This window comes from Phyllobates terribilis, unplaced genomic scaffold, assembly GCF_046119375.1.
Source record: "Phyllobates terribilis strain yellow unplaced genomic scaffold, ASM4611937v1 Scaffold_4__5_contigs__length_816908805, whole genome shotgun sequence".
Classification (NCBI taxonomy): Eukaryota; Metazoa; Chordata; class Amphibia; order Anura; family Dendrobatidae; genus Phyllobates; species Phyllobates terribilis.
This window is the reverse complement of record NW_027362764.1, coordinates 200694545-200716135: the sequence shown is the minus strand read 5'-3', so window position 1 is coordinate 200716135 and position 21591 is coordinate 200694545. Positions and strand designations below refer to the sequence as shown.

At 40.3% G+C, this 21591-nt stretch overlaps 1 protein-coding gene across 3 annotated transcripts in view; it reads right to left on the bottom strand.

Annotated features, from left to right (window-relative positions):
• Positions 1–21591, bottom strand: part of RBMS3 (RNA binding motif single stranded interacting protein 3) — a 1113194-nt gene that overhangs the window by 255866 nt on the left and 835737 nt on the right. For all 3 annotated transcript variants that reach the window (XM_073678026.1, XM_073678027.1, XM_073678028.1), the window contains one exon: positions 15010–15089. In XM_073678026.1, coding sequence (XP_073534127.1) covers positions 15010–15089 — 80 coding nt within the window. The remainder of the gene's footprint in view (positions 1–15009; positions 15090–21591) is intronic.

Sequence of the window (21591 nt, the reverse complement as noted above, 5' to 3'; positions counted from 1 at the left end):
ATCCTGGCCAGGATGAGCTGCTTCACAAAGTACAGAAGCTGTGTGCTCACTTCCGCCATTTGCACCCCTCATGTCATTGATTTGCATCGATACAGAGGTGTTTGTCCGTGCCAGTTAACAGGTTGATCTGCGATGTGCCAATGCAGTGGAATTCCACTCTGCACATGTTGCAGCGACTATGCCAGCAGCGATGAGCTCTGACGCAGTATGTCATGACGTATAGCTTGGGGCAACGTAGTAATGACTTGGGGTATATCACATTTGCAGAGTGGGAACAGATTAAGGACCTCTGCACCCTTTTGCATGGTTTTGAAATGGCTTCTAAACTGGTTAGCGCTGACGATGCCATCATCAGCATCACTATTTCGGTCACATACATTCTGGAGCAAACTTTGAATAACCTGTGGCAGGAGGTGGTGGCCCCAGAAGAAGAGGAGGATGCGGAAGGGATACCAATGTCTCAAATTTCCAGACTGTCGTCACACAGGTGGATGCCAAGTGACGGTAGATTTCAGCGATCGAGGGGGTTTGGTGATACCAGGCAAACCAGGTGCAAGAACTGAAGAACTAATGGAGGAGGAAGTGGTGATGAGCAAGCAGCTGTCAGAGGATGAAGAGGATAATCATCCCCTCTCGTTTGAACGTGGTTTGCAGGAGTGGATGGAGGAAATAAGCATGAGTGTTACGCAGCCCACAATATAGCCTGGCTTTGTACCTCCTGGAAGAGCTTTCTTGATGCACTATCTGCAACATGATCCCCGTATAGTTAGGATTCAAAATAATGCTGACTACTGGGTTGACACTCTAATAGATTCACGTTATAAGAGTCAATTTTGCCAGATGTTCCCCCCCCCCCCCCGGAAAGGGACCAACTTATGTTGGAGTAAGGAAACAAGCTTTTAAGCAACCATAATAGAGGTTTTCCCCAAGATAACAGTGAGGCATATAGTGTTCATCGCAGCTATAGTCTTTCAACCTCCGGCACGTCAGTTCGTCAATGCCAAAACATTAGCAGCAGCAGAGTAAGTGGCAGAAGCAATTTCTGGGAGTCGTTTCACACATTTTTTGCACCAGCTCATGCACCAGCACAACAGAGTACAAGTCTGACACGTGGTGAATGACTGGAGAGGATGGTGGAGGAGTATCTAGAGCTTAATATGAATACCATCAGGGAGCATTTTGACCCCTTTAACTTTTGGTCTTTAAAAATGGATGAATAGCCTGAGCTCGCCTCTCACGCCTTGGAGGTTTTATCATGCCCGGCAGCCAGCGTTCTCTCTGAATGTGTCCTCAGCACTGCTAGTAGTGTCTTGACGGATAAGCACACCCGGCTGCCCCTGAAAGTGTAGACCGCCTAACTTTCATCAAGATGAACAAGTCATGGATCTCCAAGGACTTTTGCACCCCAATTGCAGATTGTACAGAGTAGGCGATGTTGTCGTTTTGAGTGTGCTGCATTAATCCCTTGGAATTGCAGTCTTGCTTCGGTGCTTGCCTTTTCTGCTGCTGCTGCTGCTGCTGAAGGTTTTAGGCCCTAATTTTGGGAAATGTGGAGAATTCTGATTGTGTCTCCATCCACTGGGTTAGCAGTAGTGGGAGAGGTTTGGGTCTGCGTTAAACTACTTGTAGACTGATGACATTGATGCCACTTTGGTGGTGTTAGGCCCTCATTTAGGGCAATGTGAACACTCCTGGTTAGTTCTGCATCTCCTGGGGTGGCTGTACTGAAAGAGGTGTGGGTCTTATTTACACTATTTCTACTGTAGTGAAATTGATTAGACATTGCTAGTGTGTCTGTCACAAATTTTTTGGAATATGGAGAATCCTGATTGGGTCTCCATCAATTGGGTTGGCTGTAGAGGAACTGGTTTTGGCCTGCTTTGCAATACTTATACGCTAGTGAAATTGATGCCACTTCGGTGGTGTTAGGCCCATATTTAGGGCAATCTGAACACTCATGGTTAGGTCTCCATCTCCTGGGTTGGCTGTACTGGAAGTGGTGTGGGTCTTATTTACACTACTTCTACTGTAATGAAATTGATTAGACATTGCTGGCGTCTGCCGCTAATTTTTGTAAATGTGAGGAATTCTGAATGGGTCTCCATCCATTGGGTTGACAGTAGTGGAAGAGGTTTTGCTCTCCATGCATTTCTATAGTTATACTGTAGTGAAATTGAGCATTTGGTGCAGATATTGGAAACGGGTATGCAAATGTAATAAACTCTAAATTGATTTTCAATAAACAATCATCAGCCGCCCCATTAAACACCTCTGCTGTTTCTTTCTCCTCCTCTGTTACCATGCCAAGTTGTGTCACACAGGTGTCCGACAGAACCAGCTGTATACCCGCTGCAGTTAGGCTGAGTGACAGCCTGTCAGCTGTAAGTGAAGTGGACATGCCTGCTGTGTTTGCTTCCTTGAGCACACCACACGTTTCTCAATCCACCGTGACATCTCTGCCTGCACCTCACTCACGGTCTATCGGTTTGTCCGTTTCACCATACTCTGCCCTCTCTCAGCACTGCAGCCAGTCCTCAATCCCACTGTTATGGTCACGTAAAAGATTGTTTCATCCTACACATGACAAAGCTAAGAGGTTGTACTCCACCATCTCCAAACTGTTGGCCACGGAAATGATGGTCTTAGGTCCTATTTTTTTAAATGTAAACACTTCTGATTGAGTCTGCATCTCCTGGGTTGGCTGTAGTCTGATGACATTGATGCCACTTCAGTGGTGTTAGGCCCTCATTTAGGGCAATGTGAACACTCCTGGTTAGGTCTCCATCTCCTGGGTTGGCTGTACTGGAAGAGGTGTGGGTCTTATTTAAACTATTTCTTCTGTAGTGAAATTGATTAGACATTGCTAGTGTCTGCCACTAATTTTCTTAAATGTGGGGAATCCTGATTTGGTCTCCATCTATTGGGTAGGCTGTAGTGGAACCTTCCTGTTCTGAAGTCTAAGTTATGTAAGGTTGCGTACCAGTCCTTGCTGCACTCCTGATACAGACTCTGCCTGCTGCACTCCTGATACAGACTCTGCCTGCTGCACTCCTGATACAGACTCTGCTTGCTGCACTCTTATACAGACTCTGCCTGCTGCACTATCTAGTCTGTCCTACTGGGTCCAGCTGCTGCGCGTCCATTGGTCTGTCCTGGAGTGGCACCTGGCGTTCATTGGGAGCCAAGTCTAACCTCACCATCAGAGGCTCTAGTGAACAGTCCGGTGCTCACTTAGTCATGCCCCTACAGGCTCACCGGGGTCCGTGGCACAGTGGTTCCACAAACCACGTCCGTGACAGTGCTCCCTCGCAGGCAGAGTCCTCTCTCCTGTTGTACCAGTCGGTGACCCCTTTTGACATGTAAAATGCAACTGAATAAATGTCGCTGTCATAATAATAATAATTATAGTACTTGTACTCTGGGTTAATTGATGGCACTTCCCTGGTGTCTACACCTAATTTGATGTGTTATGGCAGTTTTTTTTCCCATTTCTAGGTTTTGTCTATGCATTTTTTTTGGTCCCACCCATTGACTCCTATGGGATTCGGAAATGTTCAACGAACATTCGACGAAAAAATTTGGCGAATAATAAACTTGTTCGGCAAACTTTTCCGAACCTAACATTGAAATGTTCGCTCATGCCTAAACACAATGAATACATACTCCTGTAAATTCATGAGGGAGACTCTCACCTCACCCTTTTTTAACTTTTCTCACAGTGAATGGGGTTATATTTGCAGATAAAAATCAGCCAGTTATCAGTCATCTCCTTGAGGGACAGGGATTGGTGGAGAGAGCTTTAAACTCATAACCATGTGACCGGTGTATTCTCTGATCACTACTGTTAGCAAAACAATTCAATATTTTCTATGACTTTTGACTATTAGGAGAGTGGACCAGTCCATACTTAGCTTGCCTGAAATACTGAATTTACCAACATTAGCGTTTCATGTGCCAATCTTAAACAGAGACCCAGTAGAATAAGATGCACCTAATTTATTAAGAGGCTGAAAATTGTCAGTTATAAATCAATTTCCAACTTAAATTACAGTAAATCTGTTGGTCAACTGTTAACCATGTCTCTCCTGCCAAAATATCTGTCATCCGTGCCTCTCCTACCCTTGGAAAAATGACAAGGAACAATGTAAAAATCAGAAGTAGCAAATTATTTGCATAAGGCTAGGTGCAGACAAATGTCTATTATTTCATCTGAGAGAATCGAGTCGATTATGAAAATTACACTTTGATCAAACATAGTGAACAAATATGATCCGATTCTCTTGAATGAGAGGATGGAGAAAAAAATCTTTACATTTCTCCATTCTGTCAATTTGTGGAAATTGGACTGCACTCAGATGTCATCCATGAGCAGTCTGATATTTTCCACGGACTCATGGCTGAATGCGACCCTTACATCAGATCAATCTCGAGAATGCAGCAATTTTTTCCTTGGACCGGCTTGTTCAGAAGAAAAAAATCAGACATGTGCACGGCCCCACAGAATAACATTGGTCCAAGTGCGATCCAATGTTTTGTCAGATCACACTCGGACCAAAAATACGGCCATGCGCACGAGCACTAAATGTGATTTGCACAAATAGAAGCAACTTTATACTCCAGAATTCCTACCTTCCCTTCAGAAGTACTTGATTAAATGCAACTCTTTACTAAAAAAAGAGAATGTTAATCTCTATATACACTATAATGCATCATGTTTTATGTTATAATGCATAGTCTTCAAAAAGGTATATTGACATGGATTGACAGAATGGTGGAGATGGAAGCATTTTTTCTCCATCTTCTCATTCGAAAGAATCAGATCACATTGCTTTGGGCAAGAGAAAAGTGAGAAAAACATTGTATCAGCAACAAAGAAAAGTATGACAAGTATACACAGTGGGTGAAATAAGTATTGAACACGTCAGCAATTTTCTAAGTAAACATATTTCTAAAGGTGCTATTGACATGCAATTCTCACCAGATTTGGGTAACAACCAATCCAATCCACATAGGGAAACAAATCAATCCATAAATGTCCATAAATTAAGTTACAGTATATATAATAATGAGAAATGACACAGGGAATAAGTATTGAACACACTTACTAAAATTCATTTAATACTTCATACAAAATCATTTGATGGTGATGATAGCTTAAAGATACCTCCTATATTGAGAAACTAGTCACATGCATTTCTCTGGTATAATTTTGGCCTATTCTTCAACACAAGCACTCTTTAAATCCTGAAGGTTCCGTGGACTCCTTCTATGAACTCTGAACTTTATTTCCTTACATACATTTTCCATTGGATTCAAGTCCAGTGATTGACAAGGCCATTCTAGCAGCTTTATTTTCTTTCTCTAAAACCAATTGAGAGTTTTCTTGGTTGTGTGTTTGGGATCATTTTCTTGCCGAAATGTTCTGCCTTGTTTCATCTTCATCAACCTGGTAGATGGCAGAAGATTTTTATCAAGAATGTCTTGGTACATTCATCCTTCTTTTAATCACATGAAGTTTGCCAGTGCTGTATGCTGAAAAATAGCCCCACACTATGATGTTCCCACCTCCAAACCTCACTTTTGGTATGATGTCTTTTTGGTGATATGCAGTGCCTTTAGGCCTCCAAACATGATGTGTATTATGGCATCCCTAGAGCTCAATTTTGGTCTCATCTGACCTGACTATATTCTACCTGTATTTCACAGGCTTGTCGTAATGTTGTTGAGTAAATTCTAAATGTGTTTGAATCTATAGTATTTGTTTATTAATGGAGTCTTGTGTGGTGAGCGTGCATATAATCCAAGAAGGTTAAATGCATTACTTATTGTTTTCTTTAAAACAATTGTACCTGCTGATTCCAGGTCTTTGTCAACAGGTGGTTTTTGGCTCTTGGACTACTCTTCTGATTATTACTTTCATTTTTCTATCTGAAATCTTGCGGAGAGCACCTGGTCGTGGTTTGTTTATGATTATGATTGAAATTATGTTCTTTCCACTTCCGGATTACAGCCCCAACCGTGCTTACTGAAACCTTCAATAGTTTAGAAATTCTTCTGTAACCAATGACATTAGTATGTATTGCAACAATGAGGTTGTGAAAGTCTTGAGACAGCTCACTGGTTTTACCCATCATGTATTTCCTGTGTAATGAGATGCCTTTTTATAGGCCATCGGTTGAATCAGCTAAGAATATTTTTCACCAAGTGGCAGAATTACTTTCTAATTACTGATAGATTTCAGCTGGTGTCATGACTTTCCATGGCTTTTTACACCTCTCTTTCATGTGTTCAATACTTTTTCCCTGGGTTATTTCTCATTATTACACAGAACTTAATTTATGAACATCTATGGTTTAATTTCTTTGCCTGTGTTGATTGGATGGGTTGTTACTGACATCTGGCAAAAATTACATGTCAATAGCTCCTTTACAAATACATTACATTTACTTAAAATTATTGATGTGTTCAATACTTATTTCCCCCTGTGTATATATATATATATATATATACAGTACAGACCAAAAGTTTGGACACACCTTCTAATTTAAAGATTTTTCTGTATTTTCTTGACTATGAAAATTGTACATTCACACTGAAGGCATCAAAACTATGATTTAACACATGTGGAATTATATAGTTAACAAAAAAGTGTGAAACAACTGAAAATATGTCTTATATTCTAGGTTCTTCAAAGTAGCCACCTTTTGCTTTGATGACTGCTTTGCACACTCTTGGCATTCTCTTGATGAGCTTCAAGAGGTAGTCACTGGAAATGGTCTTCCAACAATCTTGAAGGAGTTCCCAGAGATGCTTAGCACTTGTTGGCCCTTTTGCCTTCACTCTGCGGTCCAGCTCACCCCAAACCATCTCGATTGGGTTCATGTCAGGTGACTGTGGAGGCCAGGTCATCTGGCGTAGCACCCCATCACTCTCCTCTTTGGTCAAATAGCCCTTACACAGCCTGAAGGTGTGTTTGGGGTCACTGTCCTGTTGAAAAATAAATGATGGTCCAACTAAACGCAAACCGGATGGAATAGCATGCCGCTGCAAGATGCTGTGGTAGCCATGCTGGTTCAGTATGCCTTCAATTTTGAATAAATCCCCAACAGTGTCACCAGCAAAGCACCCCCATACCATCACACCTCCTCCTCCATGCTTCACGGTAGGAACCAGGCATGTAGAGTCCATCCGTTCACCTTTTCTGCGTCGCACAAAGACACGGTGGTTGGAACCAGAGATCTCAAATTTGGAACCATCAGACCAAAGCACAGATTTCCACTGGTCTAATGTCCATTCCTTGTGTTCTTTAGCCCAAACAAGTCTCTTCTGCTTGTTGCCTGTCCTTAGCAGTGGTTTCCTAGTGGCTATTTTACCATGAAGGCCTGCTGCACAAAGTCTCCTCTTAACAGTTGTTGAAGAGATGTGTCTGCTGCAAGAACTTTGTGTGGCATTGACCTGGTCTCTAATCTGAGCTGCTGTTAACCTGCGATTTCAGAGGCTGGTGACTCGGATAAACTTATGCTCAGAAACAGAGGTGACTCTTGGTCTTCCTTTCCTGGGGCGGTCCTCATGTGAGCCAGTTTCTTTGTAGCGCTTGATGGTTTTTGCAACTGCACTTGGGGACACTTTCAAAGTTTTCCCAATTTTTCGCACTGACTGACCTTCATTTCTTAAAGTAATGATGGCCACTCGTTTTTCTTTACTTAGCTTCTTTTTTCTTGCCATAATACAAATTCTAACAGTCTATTCAGTAGGACTATCAGCTGTGTATCTACCTGACTTCTGCACAACACAACTGATGGTCCCAACCCCATTTATAAGGCAAGAAATCCTACTTATTAAACCTGACAGGGCACACCTGTGAAGTGAAAACCATTTGCGGTGACTACCTCTTGAAGCTCATCAAGAGAATGCCAAGAGTGTGCAAAGCTGTCATCAAAGCAAAAGGTGGCTACTTTGAAGAACCTAGAATATAAGACATATTTTCAGTTGTTTCACACTTTTTTGTTAAGTATATAATTCCACGTGTTAATTCATAGTTTTGATGCCTTCAGTGTGAATGTACAATTTTCATAGTCATGAAGATACAGAAAAATCTTTAAATGAGAAGGTGTGTCCAAACTTTTGGTCTGTACTGTACACTCATTAAATCCCGATAGACTCTTCTCTCTATAGGACTCAGCAATCATCATTCATTAAACCCTGCCCTTAATTGTTTCCACTCCATCATTTTTTCTGTTCTTCTCTCTTTTCGACCATAACAGAAATGTAGAGTAATGTATGCACTGAAGTATAGGCCCATATGTATATGGGCCTATACTTCAGTGCATACATTACTCTATGTTTCTGTTATGGTCGAAAAGAGAGAAGAACAGAAAAAATCATGGAGTGGAAACAATTAAGGGCAGGGTTTAATGAATGATGATTGCTGAGTCCTATAGAGAGAAGAGTCTATCAGGATTTAATGAACCATTGCACAATCTATACTCAAAGCTGTCCTATGAATTAAAGATAGCTATCTATCACATTGATTGTAAGATTAGTATGTTCAATAGATATCCCATGCATTCATCTATAACAAATCTTATTTACTTTAGCTGAAAAAAAGGTATATGTAAGCAAGAAAAAATCCAAAAACCATAAAAAAACTGTGAATGTAGGGTTTTCCACATTGTCACAAAAATGTGAAGAAGAGTTGAAACTGATCTATCATTAGATTTCAAAATATAAACTACGTACATTATTAAAATCATCTCTTGATGGGAATGGTGAGTTTACATTAAACAACTAATAAGAATGTGTTAAGTCAGGACAGGTATGTGACTGCTGTAGCCAGTCACTGGCTGCAGTAGTGACAAATTCGCCACCGCTGTGGGCAATATAATGCTGTCGTGGTCACAAATTCATCAGAACAGGATGTACAGAGATAATCTCTGCACTAACTCAATCTATCCCGATGGACTTGTGACCGCTGCAGTCAATCACTGGTCACAGCAGTAACATGTTGTTCACCACAGTGGCCAGAGCTTGGCGACAGTGGTCACATGCCTGTACAGAACGCAGTGAGGAATATAGGCAGAGATTATTAAGAAACAGTGGTGAATTCATTATTTTAACGTGTTACTTACATCGTTTTGGATGTTTTATAAAAACCCGTTTAGGGGTGGAAAACTGTTTAAAACGGATTCAAAAATCACAGAAGATATAGTTTGCTTTCACGAACATTTCATTTTACAGTAATCATTTTTGCACTGGTTTTCAAAAAATACATTGTAAAAGGTTATCTCATTAAAAGTGATTTTAACCTGATAACGGGAGCTGATTGACTATACAATTTGATCGGCACTTGTTTAGTGCCCCATTCACATATGGAAACTAAAAACTGCATGGAGAATAATGATCGTTAATGCAATCATTTTGATCAAATACAGCATGGTATTGCTGGCAGCTTATCCTCTGTTTACAAGGAGCGATGTGCTGCCAAAAACCATGATTTTTATGCTGGCATAAGCTATCTGATCAAGTGATGAATGAGACTCAGGGTTTGTGCACATGACCATATTTTGGATCCGAGTGCTATCTGGCATAACATCAGCTAACATCCGGACCAATGCTGTGATATAGAGCCGTGCTCATGTCCGGCTCTGTCCAAGGAAAAAGTCACAGCATTCCTGAGTTTGATCCTATTTTCAGCAAGCACTCGGCCATGCAAGTCAAAGAGTGTGTGGAAACCATCGGACTATGCTCGGATGACATCTGAATGCAGTCCGATTTCCACGGACTGACAGATTGGAGAAGATGGAGAAGTTTTCTCCGCATCCAAGAGAATCGGATCATACTGTGATCACTTTCTGGTTAAAATCAGAGTGTGATTTGCATAATCTACACGATTCTCTTGGACGAGAGAATATACGCTCGTGTGACCCTAGCCTTATGGTCAATTGTTGGATGATCACCGGTATTTTTAAGTGTAAAACATACTTCAGTGCATGGAGGAATACAATTGTATATAGAGCGCTATCTACCTACTGTACTTGGTCCCTTACTATCAGTCCCTTAATGGATCAGTAAAGAAGATGTCATTTACTTATTTGGCTTAATTACTTTCTACAGTGGCTTTATTAGTGTAAAATCATAAACAGTAAGTATAATTGTTTTCATAAATCAATAGTATACATGTAAATGGAAAACTTTGTAATATATATTGGTAGAGAAATCTGCTTCTTTCTTCTCCTAAACTGATCATTCATTCTGAAAATAAAATTCTCAATTCCTGGGTAAAAGTCTGTCTTCGGTGAATACTAATTTTTCCATTACTGAGATAGGAGACGGCAGTTGGTGCTCATAAAGTTCTATGGAAAACTGTAGCTGTTGTTTCAGGAGAACTTGCAGCAGAATGTCAGTGTCTGCATTTGGCATCTCCCTCCATAGAATTGTACAAGCAGCATCTGTCATCTCCTATATCAGTAATAGAAAAATTTGTCTTCACTGAAGACCTATTTTACAAACTTTACCCAAAAAAAAAAAAGTAGATTTTTCTGATAAGATATATTACAATCATGCTTATTTTCATGGGTACTATTGATTTATGAAATAAAAGTTTCACACTTTTTTGTTAAGTATATAATTCCACATGTGTTAATTCATAATTTTGTTGCCTTCAGTGTGAATATACAATTTTCATAGTCATGAAAATACAGAAAAATCTTTAAATGAGAAGGTGTGTCCAAACTTTTGGTCTGTACTGTATAAGCAAATAACCTCAAGAAGATAATTAAAAATCTGTTTTAAAAATGTTCAAAACATTTTCTTACCAAAATGAAATTAAACTTGGCTTGAATTTTTTTTTTTTCTTCGCTAAGGTATAAAAGTTCCTCAATGCATTGAATGTAGTCTATATTTTACCTGAATTCATTGATCTTCTCAACCAAGACAGCTTTCTTGTGTCAGTAATTAAAGACATGAGTTGGTAACCTAGAGAGCGACCTACGTGAATAAATACATTTGCTGTAAAGTGCTTTAGGATATATTTGCTCTACAAATGTAGCATGCTCCAATTTAGCAACTGATGTAGACTGTCATTTCCACTGTGCCGATCACAGCAGGTGCTGATACGCCAAATGAACTGTATTGCTGTCTGATGAGACATTATTGGAATATTGGCTTTCCATCGCAGGACTCCATTGACTACATACCAAAATATGAATGTGTAGGTAAGGACCATAATACAGTACTCATGGTCTGAAAGTAACATAATGAAGCTCTAACTGGAATATCTCCAGGTTCAGCTATTTTGATGCAGTTTTTGAGGCTGCAGTTAGGAATAGATTTTAAAACAAAGTCATTTGTGTTTTTCTAAAAAATATTTCTGAAGTAAGAATGGTTTTAAAGGGGTTTTCCCAAACCATTTATTTCCACACTTTCTTCTTGGTTAAAAGTATACTTTATGGTGGCACAACCCCTTTAAAGGGAATCTGTCACCCCCCTGGGACTTATCAGACCTCTAATATGAGCATACAGATGATATAAATGTGAATCTATACCTACTTGTATGCCCCATATTAGAGGTTTGCTTGCTTTGAAATAGCTTTTTATTAAATTATTTTTGACATGCTTCCCATCCGGGGGACGCGAAGAAATACCCGCCTATCTACTTAATTTCCATATTCCCCCCTCCCCTGCACGTCACAGTGCCCTGTGATGTGCAGTTTCCGTGGCCGGATTTACTTTGGATGCAAGGCGAAGTTCTTCCTGCCGTCTGTGCATCCTTGTGCGCAGGCGCCAGTAAGTGACTCTGCCTTCCTGGCGCCTGCACACATGTTCCCTACTCCACAAAGATACGCAGATGGCAGGAAGAACTTTGCCTTGCAGACAAGGTACATTGCACAGGCGCGGGATCTGGCCACGGGAACTGCACATCACAGGGCACTGACATGCAGGGGAGGGGAGAACATTGAAGTTAAGTAGATAGGCGGGGATTTCTTTGCGTTCCCCAGAAGGGAAGCATGTCATAACTAATTTAATAAAAAGCTATTTCAAAGCAAGCAAACCTCTAATATAGGGCATACAGGTATGTCTAGATTCACATTTCTATCACCTGTATGCCCATTTTAGAGGTCTAATAAGTCCCAGGGGGGTGACAGATTCCCTTTAAGGCTTTTTGAAAGTATCGTGTGACTTTTTACTCTAAAAAGGCATAAAAAAGTAAGATAAAAGCATATTAGAATGTGTGCCAGTTCATCAAGCATTCAATTTTGATCTATTTGGTGCAAAATCTGCTAGTGCAGAAAGAAAGAAAGATAGGACAAAATAATAACGTAAAAAAATCTAATTATGTTTCAAAGGCTGAGACTTTTTGAATCCACTCTTAGCTTAGACTTCAAAAACTACAGCTAATACTTAACATGGAAACGTACTCTTAAAAGTCTATCTGACAGCATAAACATACACTGTGTGCAGAATTATTAGGCAAGTTGTATTTTAGAGGATTATTTTTATTATTGATCAACAACTATGTTCTCAATCAACCCAAAAGACTCATAAATATCCAAGCTTAATATTTTTGGAAGTTGGAGTGAGGTTTTATTAGATTTGGCTATCTTAGGAGGATATCTGTTTGTGCAGGTAACTATTACTGTGCAGAATTATTAGGCAACTTAATAAAAACCAAATATAATTCCTTCTCACTTGTTTATTTTCACCAGGTAAACCAATACCAGTGCACAAAATTTAGAAATAAACATTTCTGACATGCAAAAACAAAAACCCAAAAAATTAGTGATCAATATAGCCACCTTTCTTTATGATGACACTCAACAGCCTTCCATCCATAGATTCTGTCAGTTGCTTGATCTGTTTTCGATCAACATTGCGTTCAGCAGCCACCACAGCCTCCCAGACACTGTTCTGAGAGGTGTACTGTTTTCCCTCCCTGTAGATCTCACATTTTATGATGGACCACAGGCTCTCTATGGGGTTCAGATCAGGTGAACAAGGGAGCCATGTCATTATTTTTTCTTTTTTTTAGACCTTTACTGGCCAGCCACGCTGTGGAGTAATTGGATGCATGTGATGGAGCATTGTCCTGCATGAAAATCATGTTTTTCTTGAACGATACCGACTGCTTCCTGTACCACTGCTTGAAGAAGTTGTCTTCCAGAAACTGGCAGTAGGTCTGGGAGTTGAGCTTCACTCCATCCTCAACCCGAAAAGGTCATCTTTTATGATACCAGCCCATACCAGTACCCCACCTCTACCTTGCTGGCGTCTGAGTCAGAGTGGAGCTCTCTACCCTTTACTGATCCAGCCTCTGGCCCATCCATCTGGCCCATCAAGAGTCACTTTCATTTTATCAGTCCATAAAACCTTTGAAAAATCAGTCTTAAGATATTTCTTGGCCCATTCTTGATGTTTTATCTTATGTTTCTTGTTCAAAGGTGGTTGTTTTTCAGCATTCCTTACCTTGGCCATGTCCCTGAGTATCGCTCACCTGGTGCTTTTTGATACTCCAGTAATGTTGCAGCTCTGAAATATGGCAAAACTGGTGGAGAATGGCATCTTGGCAGCTTCACGCTTGATTTTCCTCAATTCATAGGCAGTTATTTTGAGCCTTTTTTGGCCAACACGCTTCTTGCGACCCTGTTGGCTATTTGCCATGAAACGCTTAATTGTTTGGTGATCACGGTTCAAAAGTTTGGAAATTTAGAGACTGCTGCATCCCTCTGCAAGACATCTCACAATTTTGGAATTTTCAGAGCCCGTAAAATCTGTTTTCTGACCCATTTTGCCAAAGGAAAGGAAGTTGCCTAATAATTAAGCACACCTTATATAGGGTGTTGATGTCATTAGTCAACACCACTCCTCATTACAGAGATGCACATCCCCAGATTTACTTATTTGGTAGTTGGCTCTCAAGCCTATGCAGCTTGGAGTAGGACAATATGTATAAAAAGTATCATGTGTTCAAAATACTCATTTGCCTAATAATTCTGCACACAGTGTAATCTCAAGGTATTAGGTGAAGATATTTTTGAATATATATTGTCTCCACTCATACTCACATAGAATAACATTGTTACAGCCTCATCACCCTTCATTACACAGGATGATGTGCTGTTAATTATTATTTTGATGCAGGAATGAACAATCCAATTAATCAACAAACAAGCGTTTTTTTCATTCATCAGGTGATTGCCAGCATGTTTCTTCAAACTGATAGTAGGTAAATTAGCATTCTAATGAAAACCTGCTAGCGATTATCAGCTCATCTAAATGGGAATATAGTCCTATGCCTTTATGTTTCAAAAATGACAAATATATATTCTAACACACATAATCAAACCGGGCATTTCTAGCAGTCATAGCATCTGCTATTGGGTCCAGAAGCTGAACGGTCAAACTTTCTATGCTAAAAGTGTTATAAAAGTAATACGGCAGAGAGATTGTGTGCAAAGTAAATGTGGAGGTGATAAGTGAAGTAGGAAAACAAGAATAGAGAAGGAGCTAAGAGGTAATCAAGGGGCAAGTTGATAATTATAGCATCTTCCTTTTGTAACCGGGAATGTTGCTTTTCCAAATTTCGCCAAGGAGCCACATGATTTAATTTACGGCTCTTAATTAACATATTAATAGATATTACTTCAAAATAATTCATTTCACTCATAGTTGACAATATACTTAAAAAGGTTCCCCGCATTTGTAATTGGCAGATAATTTGCCTTGTGTTGAATTTTTTTTTTATAAATTCTTTTTTTTCTGTTGTGATACCATTCATCGAAATTTTCTGTGATCCAATTTTCCATAGGTTCACCACTTGTAAAACAAAGACTTTTAGAGTCAGGTACCAAGATACAAGCGCAAGGTCTCCATAACGCTAATGTTACCCTCTGATCCTAAGCAAATTAGCCCACCGATCACAGAAACATGGGACTGGGTACAAATTGTAGTTATGTAAGTCATAAGGCAATATTCTTAAATGTACGATATTTTTTTATCAGGTTTCTCACCTACCTGGTACACCTGGTGGCGTTTTTAAATATTTTCCATTGAAATGTTGAATTACCACTTCACATTTTTCTGTAGATTCCATTCTGTAAAAGAAAATGAGTTTCTATAATAAAACATGGTCCTATAAATACATAGCACTCATAGCTTCCTCTCATATCTAATAAAAAATCGCTATGTTACTAAGTACAAATGCTGTTAAAACCCTCACAGCAGCGTGAAGACGGGATGCCATTACAGTTTATAACAACGCAAATCAAAAGAAGATTGTACATACTTTAACATGAACATGCAGCTCTATTTCTACTTTTCTCTTGTGTTGATCTGCAAGTAATGCACTGATATGTGTCCTCCACAAATACTACTATTTTTCAATTTGACTTTGTAGAGAGTACACTAAGTGACTGTCTCAGGCTAGTCTTTGGAGACTATTGTCTCTAAAAGTCTTAGTGGAATGAAGATCTGCTTTCTGTAGCTGCAGGCGCTTGGTGTCAAACCGTGTTATGCTGCATCAAACAGTGGTGACAATTTAATTTTAATACACTGGGCGCAATTTAACAAGCAAAGGCAGTCCCAGAAAATAATACAATATGGGAGCTGCCAAGAGTAAAAACCTCAATAAGCATTGTCCTTTGAAGGCAAGAATAAAGAAAATCAAGTGAGCCAAGAGTAGAAACTGTGCCGTCACTTGAGAAGCAATATTGGAGAGAAAATGTCCATTTAATTCTTGGGTTTCACAATTGTGGTCTCAGCATTCCATAAACCTCATTTTATCTGAAAATGCTGTGTTTTGCCCACCACAAAAATGGATATATGGTCATTTGTTTATTCTAATAAGTCTGATATCTATCTATTTATCTATCTTTCTGTAAAGAAAAATTATACTATAAGAAAGCATACATAGACTAAATTCATTTTTAAATTTTTATCATAATTAATTGGTGTCCTGAATCTGAATCCATGTATTGTCTTTTATACCTGTCCCAACATAGGACGTAATAGTATTTTCTATATCTGGTGCAGGTATAAGACCTGGGCTCAGAATAATACCTGACAGATGTCAGTGGTATTACACAAAGGGGATCTGCCCATAACAGCAGTTACGAGAGCTAACTCTGATCACTGCTGTTCAATAATTTAGATGCCACTGTCCATGTAATGTCCTGTTTTCCTCCAAGTCCCATGTGGGGTGTAAGGCACAGGCTCAGGAGCTGAGCGCTTTCCATACCAGGCAGAAATAGGCTGTGTTACACAGCCCTCATCTGTCTTTAACAGCAGCAACCTATTGCTAATTCCTATTGCTGCTGTTTAACCATTTGGATGCCATTGTCAATCACTGACAGTAGCATGCAAATGGCATCTACCCCTCTCCGATGTGATCAGGGGCGGACATACCACTGGTGAAACTTGTGCAGCCACTCAGGGGCCTATTTCCACCTCCAAATAAAGAAATCATTTTGTGTTTTAAAAATTAGATACATAATTTCTGTAAATGTTAATTGAAACACCACTTCTCAAAAAAATGCAATAAAGTTTAATATGTACCTCACAATGATATTAGCAAAAATTAAGCGTCAGTGCACAAAAAATAAGCACTCACACAGATCTATCGATGGACAAATAAAAAAGTTACAGGTCTTTCTACAAAGTTCAAAAATATTTGTAACCACAAAAAAAATCCTACAACCCGTGTCACAAAAAAAAATAAGACCTGATATGGCTATGAAAAATTGTGAGATATTGAAAGGGTTAAAACTGTATTCTCAACATTGCAAGTTATACCCTATCCATGGATAGTGGATATTTTGCTGGTTAGCAGAGGTCCAACTGTTATGAAAAAATTGGATGTTCTCCTCGGTTGCTATTTGACTCTTACTGTCTGGCACCTGACATTTAGCAACCGGATCACTCCGGTATGCAGCTTATTCTCCGGATATACAATGGCTTAGAATCTCAGGACCTTGACGACCCACTGTAAATATTTAGTGGATGGACATTAAGTGGTCAAAATATTTGAAAAAATTTACTTTTAGCTGAAATGATTGTGTGGTCAGACTAATGAAAGTTCAGACTGCTAAACACATATAGGTGACACTAAAGAGACCAGGTTACTCCTATTTTAGAAGGGCTAATTTGCATAATGTAAATTAGATTATATTTAAAGCGCATTTTTAATCATTCATTTAATTTTGTACTATACTTCTGAATTTCACCTGTGCATTTTAATGAAAATGGTCATTCATGAATATTAATTAGGGTCATGCCTCAATGCCTCAAGTAGTCTTTCCTACTTTCTGAACACTAACTACTCTGTCATGTGAACTCATTAAAGATCATCTTTATTCCAATGATTTCTCTGAAGGACTTAAAATAAATCCTGTTCTTTGTATATATCAGATCAGACAAATGTAATTGTGTATTTAAAAGCTCTTTGAGTATTTCTATTGCGTTTTTCTTACATACAACTTACTCTAATGTGAAATGTTGTGCCTTTTTGAGCACAGCAAGGCACAAATTAATCAGACCATTAGGAGTTGAAATGTGTGCCTTTGTGCTAAAGATGCTACAAATTACAAGTATTTGTAGGTTAGATAACATGCTAAGATATTCAGCAGGATTTTAAGATGAGCCAAATACTATTTCTGTTTGTAATGAGAAACTGTCTTACGGGGAATTTAAGGACATCTTTTCTTGCAAGAAGTTTGAAATAGTTTCAATAAAATAAACCAAAACTTTCTGATATTGCTAAATAATAAACAAATGGCTTGGAAATATCTTACAATCGTAAGCTTTGAAGAATCGGCAAACCCTTTTTTCTTTGTTTTTAATCTCTTTCATTGAAAAGAAAAAATATTTTTAGGATGCATACATACCAAGGGATTGATTTAGGGTTAAAGGCTAGGCAGTCAATACATCTCAAACCTTCTAAAGTCCACTGTCGGTTCAAAGTCAAAGAAGATCTTTAGATCATTTATTAATTTAATTGCATTTATTTGGGGCTAAGAATAATTATTTGGACTAGATTTTTATTCAAAAACAGTTTCATAGCTTGCATTTACTATACTACCACATACCAAGCTCGCTTGCAGCTTTTGTCTCTTCTCTACTGAAAAATCTTCTGAGTTAATTAATAACCAAATCAAAGCTCAATGTGCAACTACTTTACTACTACTGTATAAAAATCTAACAAACACTGAACTACAAAGGAACAAGTAAACATGCTTAGGAAATCAGTCATAAGGAATGGATGGAGGAATGTAACTTTAATAGGAATCTGTTAGCAGGTTTTTGATATATAATCTGAGGACAGCATGAGATTGTGTCTGAGAAAGATTTCTGCAATGTGTCACTTATTAGACTGTGTGCTAAGGTTTTATCCCCAGGAGATCATCACTGCCTGGACTACATGGTATGTAAGTCCCGGTCTGTCCACGCCCCCCATCCAATAAGCAGCTTACTATCTAAAGACAAGGTACATAGAGTGCCTTGTGTGGGACGGGTTAGCTTTCTGAGCTCTACTTCATGCTATATGTAAAAACTTTAATTGTGTCACAAATTCTGCACTAATTAAACTAAGTGATACATTGTTAGATTAATGTTCTCTTTCCCTACATTATGCTGCTCTCAGATGAGGTAGCAAAAACCTGCTGACAGATTCCCTTTAAGGATAGCTTTTCAGGGAACAGATTGAAGAAAAACCACTGGACTAGCAGAGATTTATCATTTGACCAGCATGAAAGAGGAATGTCTTATGCCTTTCCAGACTGGATACTACATTTACCACTCAAGAACAAGAAAAGTATTCTCAATATTCTATTTACCATCTAGGAGCATTATTTTTAAAGTTATTCTAGTTATTTATATCTTTAATTAAAAGGGACCACAGTGACTAATAGAACCAGTTGCCAAATACACCCACTGGTTTTCACTAACAAGTGTCCTTAAAATGTGAACCTACTACAGAAAAGACAAATATCTGAAAATAACAGAAACCTATCTTACAAAAATAGAAATGACTAAGGTCCTTTAACATTTGGCAATGTAAACTTGCTTGTTTAAGAATTGCTTAGAGTAGGGATGTCAAACTCAAACACACAGAGGGCCAAAATGAAAAACTTGGACAAAGTCGCGCGCCAACCAGTATACAGTGTAATGGGCCCCACAATAACCTCCATGCAAAATAATGGGCCCCACATAGTCCTCCATATAGTATTATGGGCCCCACATATTCCTCCATACAAAATAATGGGCCCCACATAGCTTTCCATACAGAATAATGGCCCCACATAGCCTTCCATATAGAATAATGGCCCCACATATGGGTGGTGGTTCTGGTGTCGCAGGCCAAATACAATCACCCTGCGGGACAGATTTGGCCCCCGGTCCAGAGTTTGACATGTACGGCTTAGAGGTAGCTTAATCATGGGATTCTACTTTAAGTCCTAACACTCTGTGATACCACTGTACCATGGACACATTCTACATTCATCCTTATTCATTTCATACTGTCTCTAATGAAGGAGATCATGGTGGACAGGGGCTAAATTCTACTCCAAGGCCCTATGTGTTCTTGTTTTGCCTTTGGTTACTAGATTATGAATGAACTTTATTATTTAATGGTTACACTTCTCTTATATGATAATCCTAGCTCTTTGGGGGGATATTTAGGGAACAAATACTATTTGACACTCTAGTCACCGGTAGTGACTAGTGTTGAGTGAGCACTAAAATGCTCGGGTGCTCGAAGCTCGGGCCGAGCTCGCCATGATACTCGGGTGCTCGACCCGAGCAACGAGCCCAGTGTTAGTCTATGGGAGACCCGAGCACTTTTGCGGCGGCACCCCCGGCAGTTTTTTAAAAGCCTAACAAGTGCCCAAAACGATAGTGACAGTGCTCAAATGACATGGGGACAGCATGGGGATCGCACCAGTAAGCATTTATGACCCCCAGGTCACTGCTTTCGACAACGTGGTAAGAGGTATTAAGCCAATTTTAAGGGCTCACAATAAAACGTTCAAAAACAAAACTGAAACTGCTTTCCTGTGAAATATGTTAAGGAAGTTCCTTTCCAGGGTAAAGACTTGTGTATAAGGTAAAATAAATAACCCCCCAAAAAAATACTCCTCCACACCTTTGGCTATGTTCACAAGTAGCATTTTTTATGCGTTTTTGCACTTTTTTATTGCTTTCAACCGTGACAAATGCATTCACCGGGAAATGTCATTTTAACATTTTACAACCTTATCTGGCCATGTGCTGTGTGACACATGCATACAGTGCTGAAAAGACATGGGAACAGCATGGGGAAGACCCCTGGAAGCATCTCTGACACCCAGGTCACTGCCTAAAAGTGTGCCCTTCAGAAGTCATCCTTGCCGCATCAGAAGATGCAGACTTGCAATTATCCCCGTGTAAGTTCTTGTCCCAGGGCACTGTTCAATTGTACTTCCCCCATTCCTTGCAATGCAAGCGCAAGTATGCAGCCAACCACCCACCCACTCCCAGGCTGCAATACCATACTGCTTGCTTGCACTTGAAAATGGGCCTTTTAGGCATGTGGAGACGGAATCTGGCCACCACGTCATGGCTGCGCTGGCGGCCTGGAATCCATACTCAGTCCCCAGCCGCCCGGCGGCCGGGTGTCCACACTCGGTCCCCAGCCTCCAGGGGGCGGCCGGGTGTCCATACTCGGTCCCCAGCCGCCTGGGGGCAGCCGGGTGTCTATAAACGGTCCCCAGCTGCCCCTATTTCTCCTGTCAACTTCCCCCCACACACTTTTCTTAGCCCGGCCTGCTTTAGGGCAGCATTGGACGAGCCCACCAGAGAACTAGACTCCTCCGGTGGGCTCTTGCTTCTCCATCAGGGGAGTTGAGAGTGCCAAGGTGAGGAGCATGATGATGATGAAAGAAGTTAGCATCTGCTTTGTTTTCTTGGAATGCAAGCGTAAGTGTGCAGCCTGCCACCCACCCACCCCCAGTCTGCAATACCATACTGCTTGCTTGCTTGCACTTGAAATTGGGCCTTTTAGGCATGTGGAGGCGGAATCTGGCCACCACGTCATGGCTGCTTCAGCAGCGAGGTATCCATACTCAGTCCCCAGCCGCCCCTATTTGTCCCAGTGTGCCTTATACATAACATTAAGTGCGCGTACCAAAACATTACCTGTGCTCTCCCCAGTGCATTTAGTGGGAAGGACAGCCTATTCTGCTGTAGTGTGTGCATGCCAAACCCCTGTTCATGGTACATGTGAAGATGCCTCCCACCCTGCACCTGTCATTGCAGACTTGCAACTATCCCCGTTCAAGTCCTTGTCCAAGGGCAGTGTTCAATTGTACCTCTCCCATTCCTTGCAATGCAAGTGCAAGTATGCAGCCTGCCACCCCCAGGCTTCAATACCATACTGCTTGCTTGCACTTGAAATTGGGCCTTTTAGGCATGTGGAGGCGGAATCTGGCCACCACGTCACGGCTGCGTTGGCAGCCTGGTATCCATACTCAGTCCCCAGCCGCCCAGCGGCCGGGTGTCCACACTCTGTCCCCAGCCACCAGGGGGCGGCCGGGTGTCCGTACTCGGTCCCCAGCCGCCCCA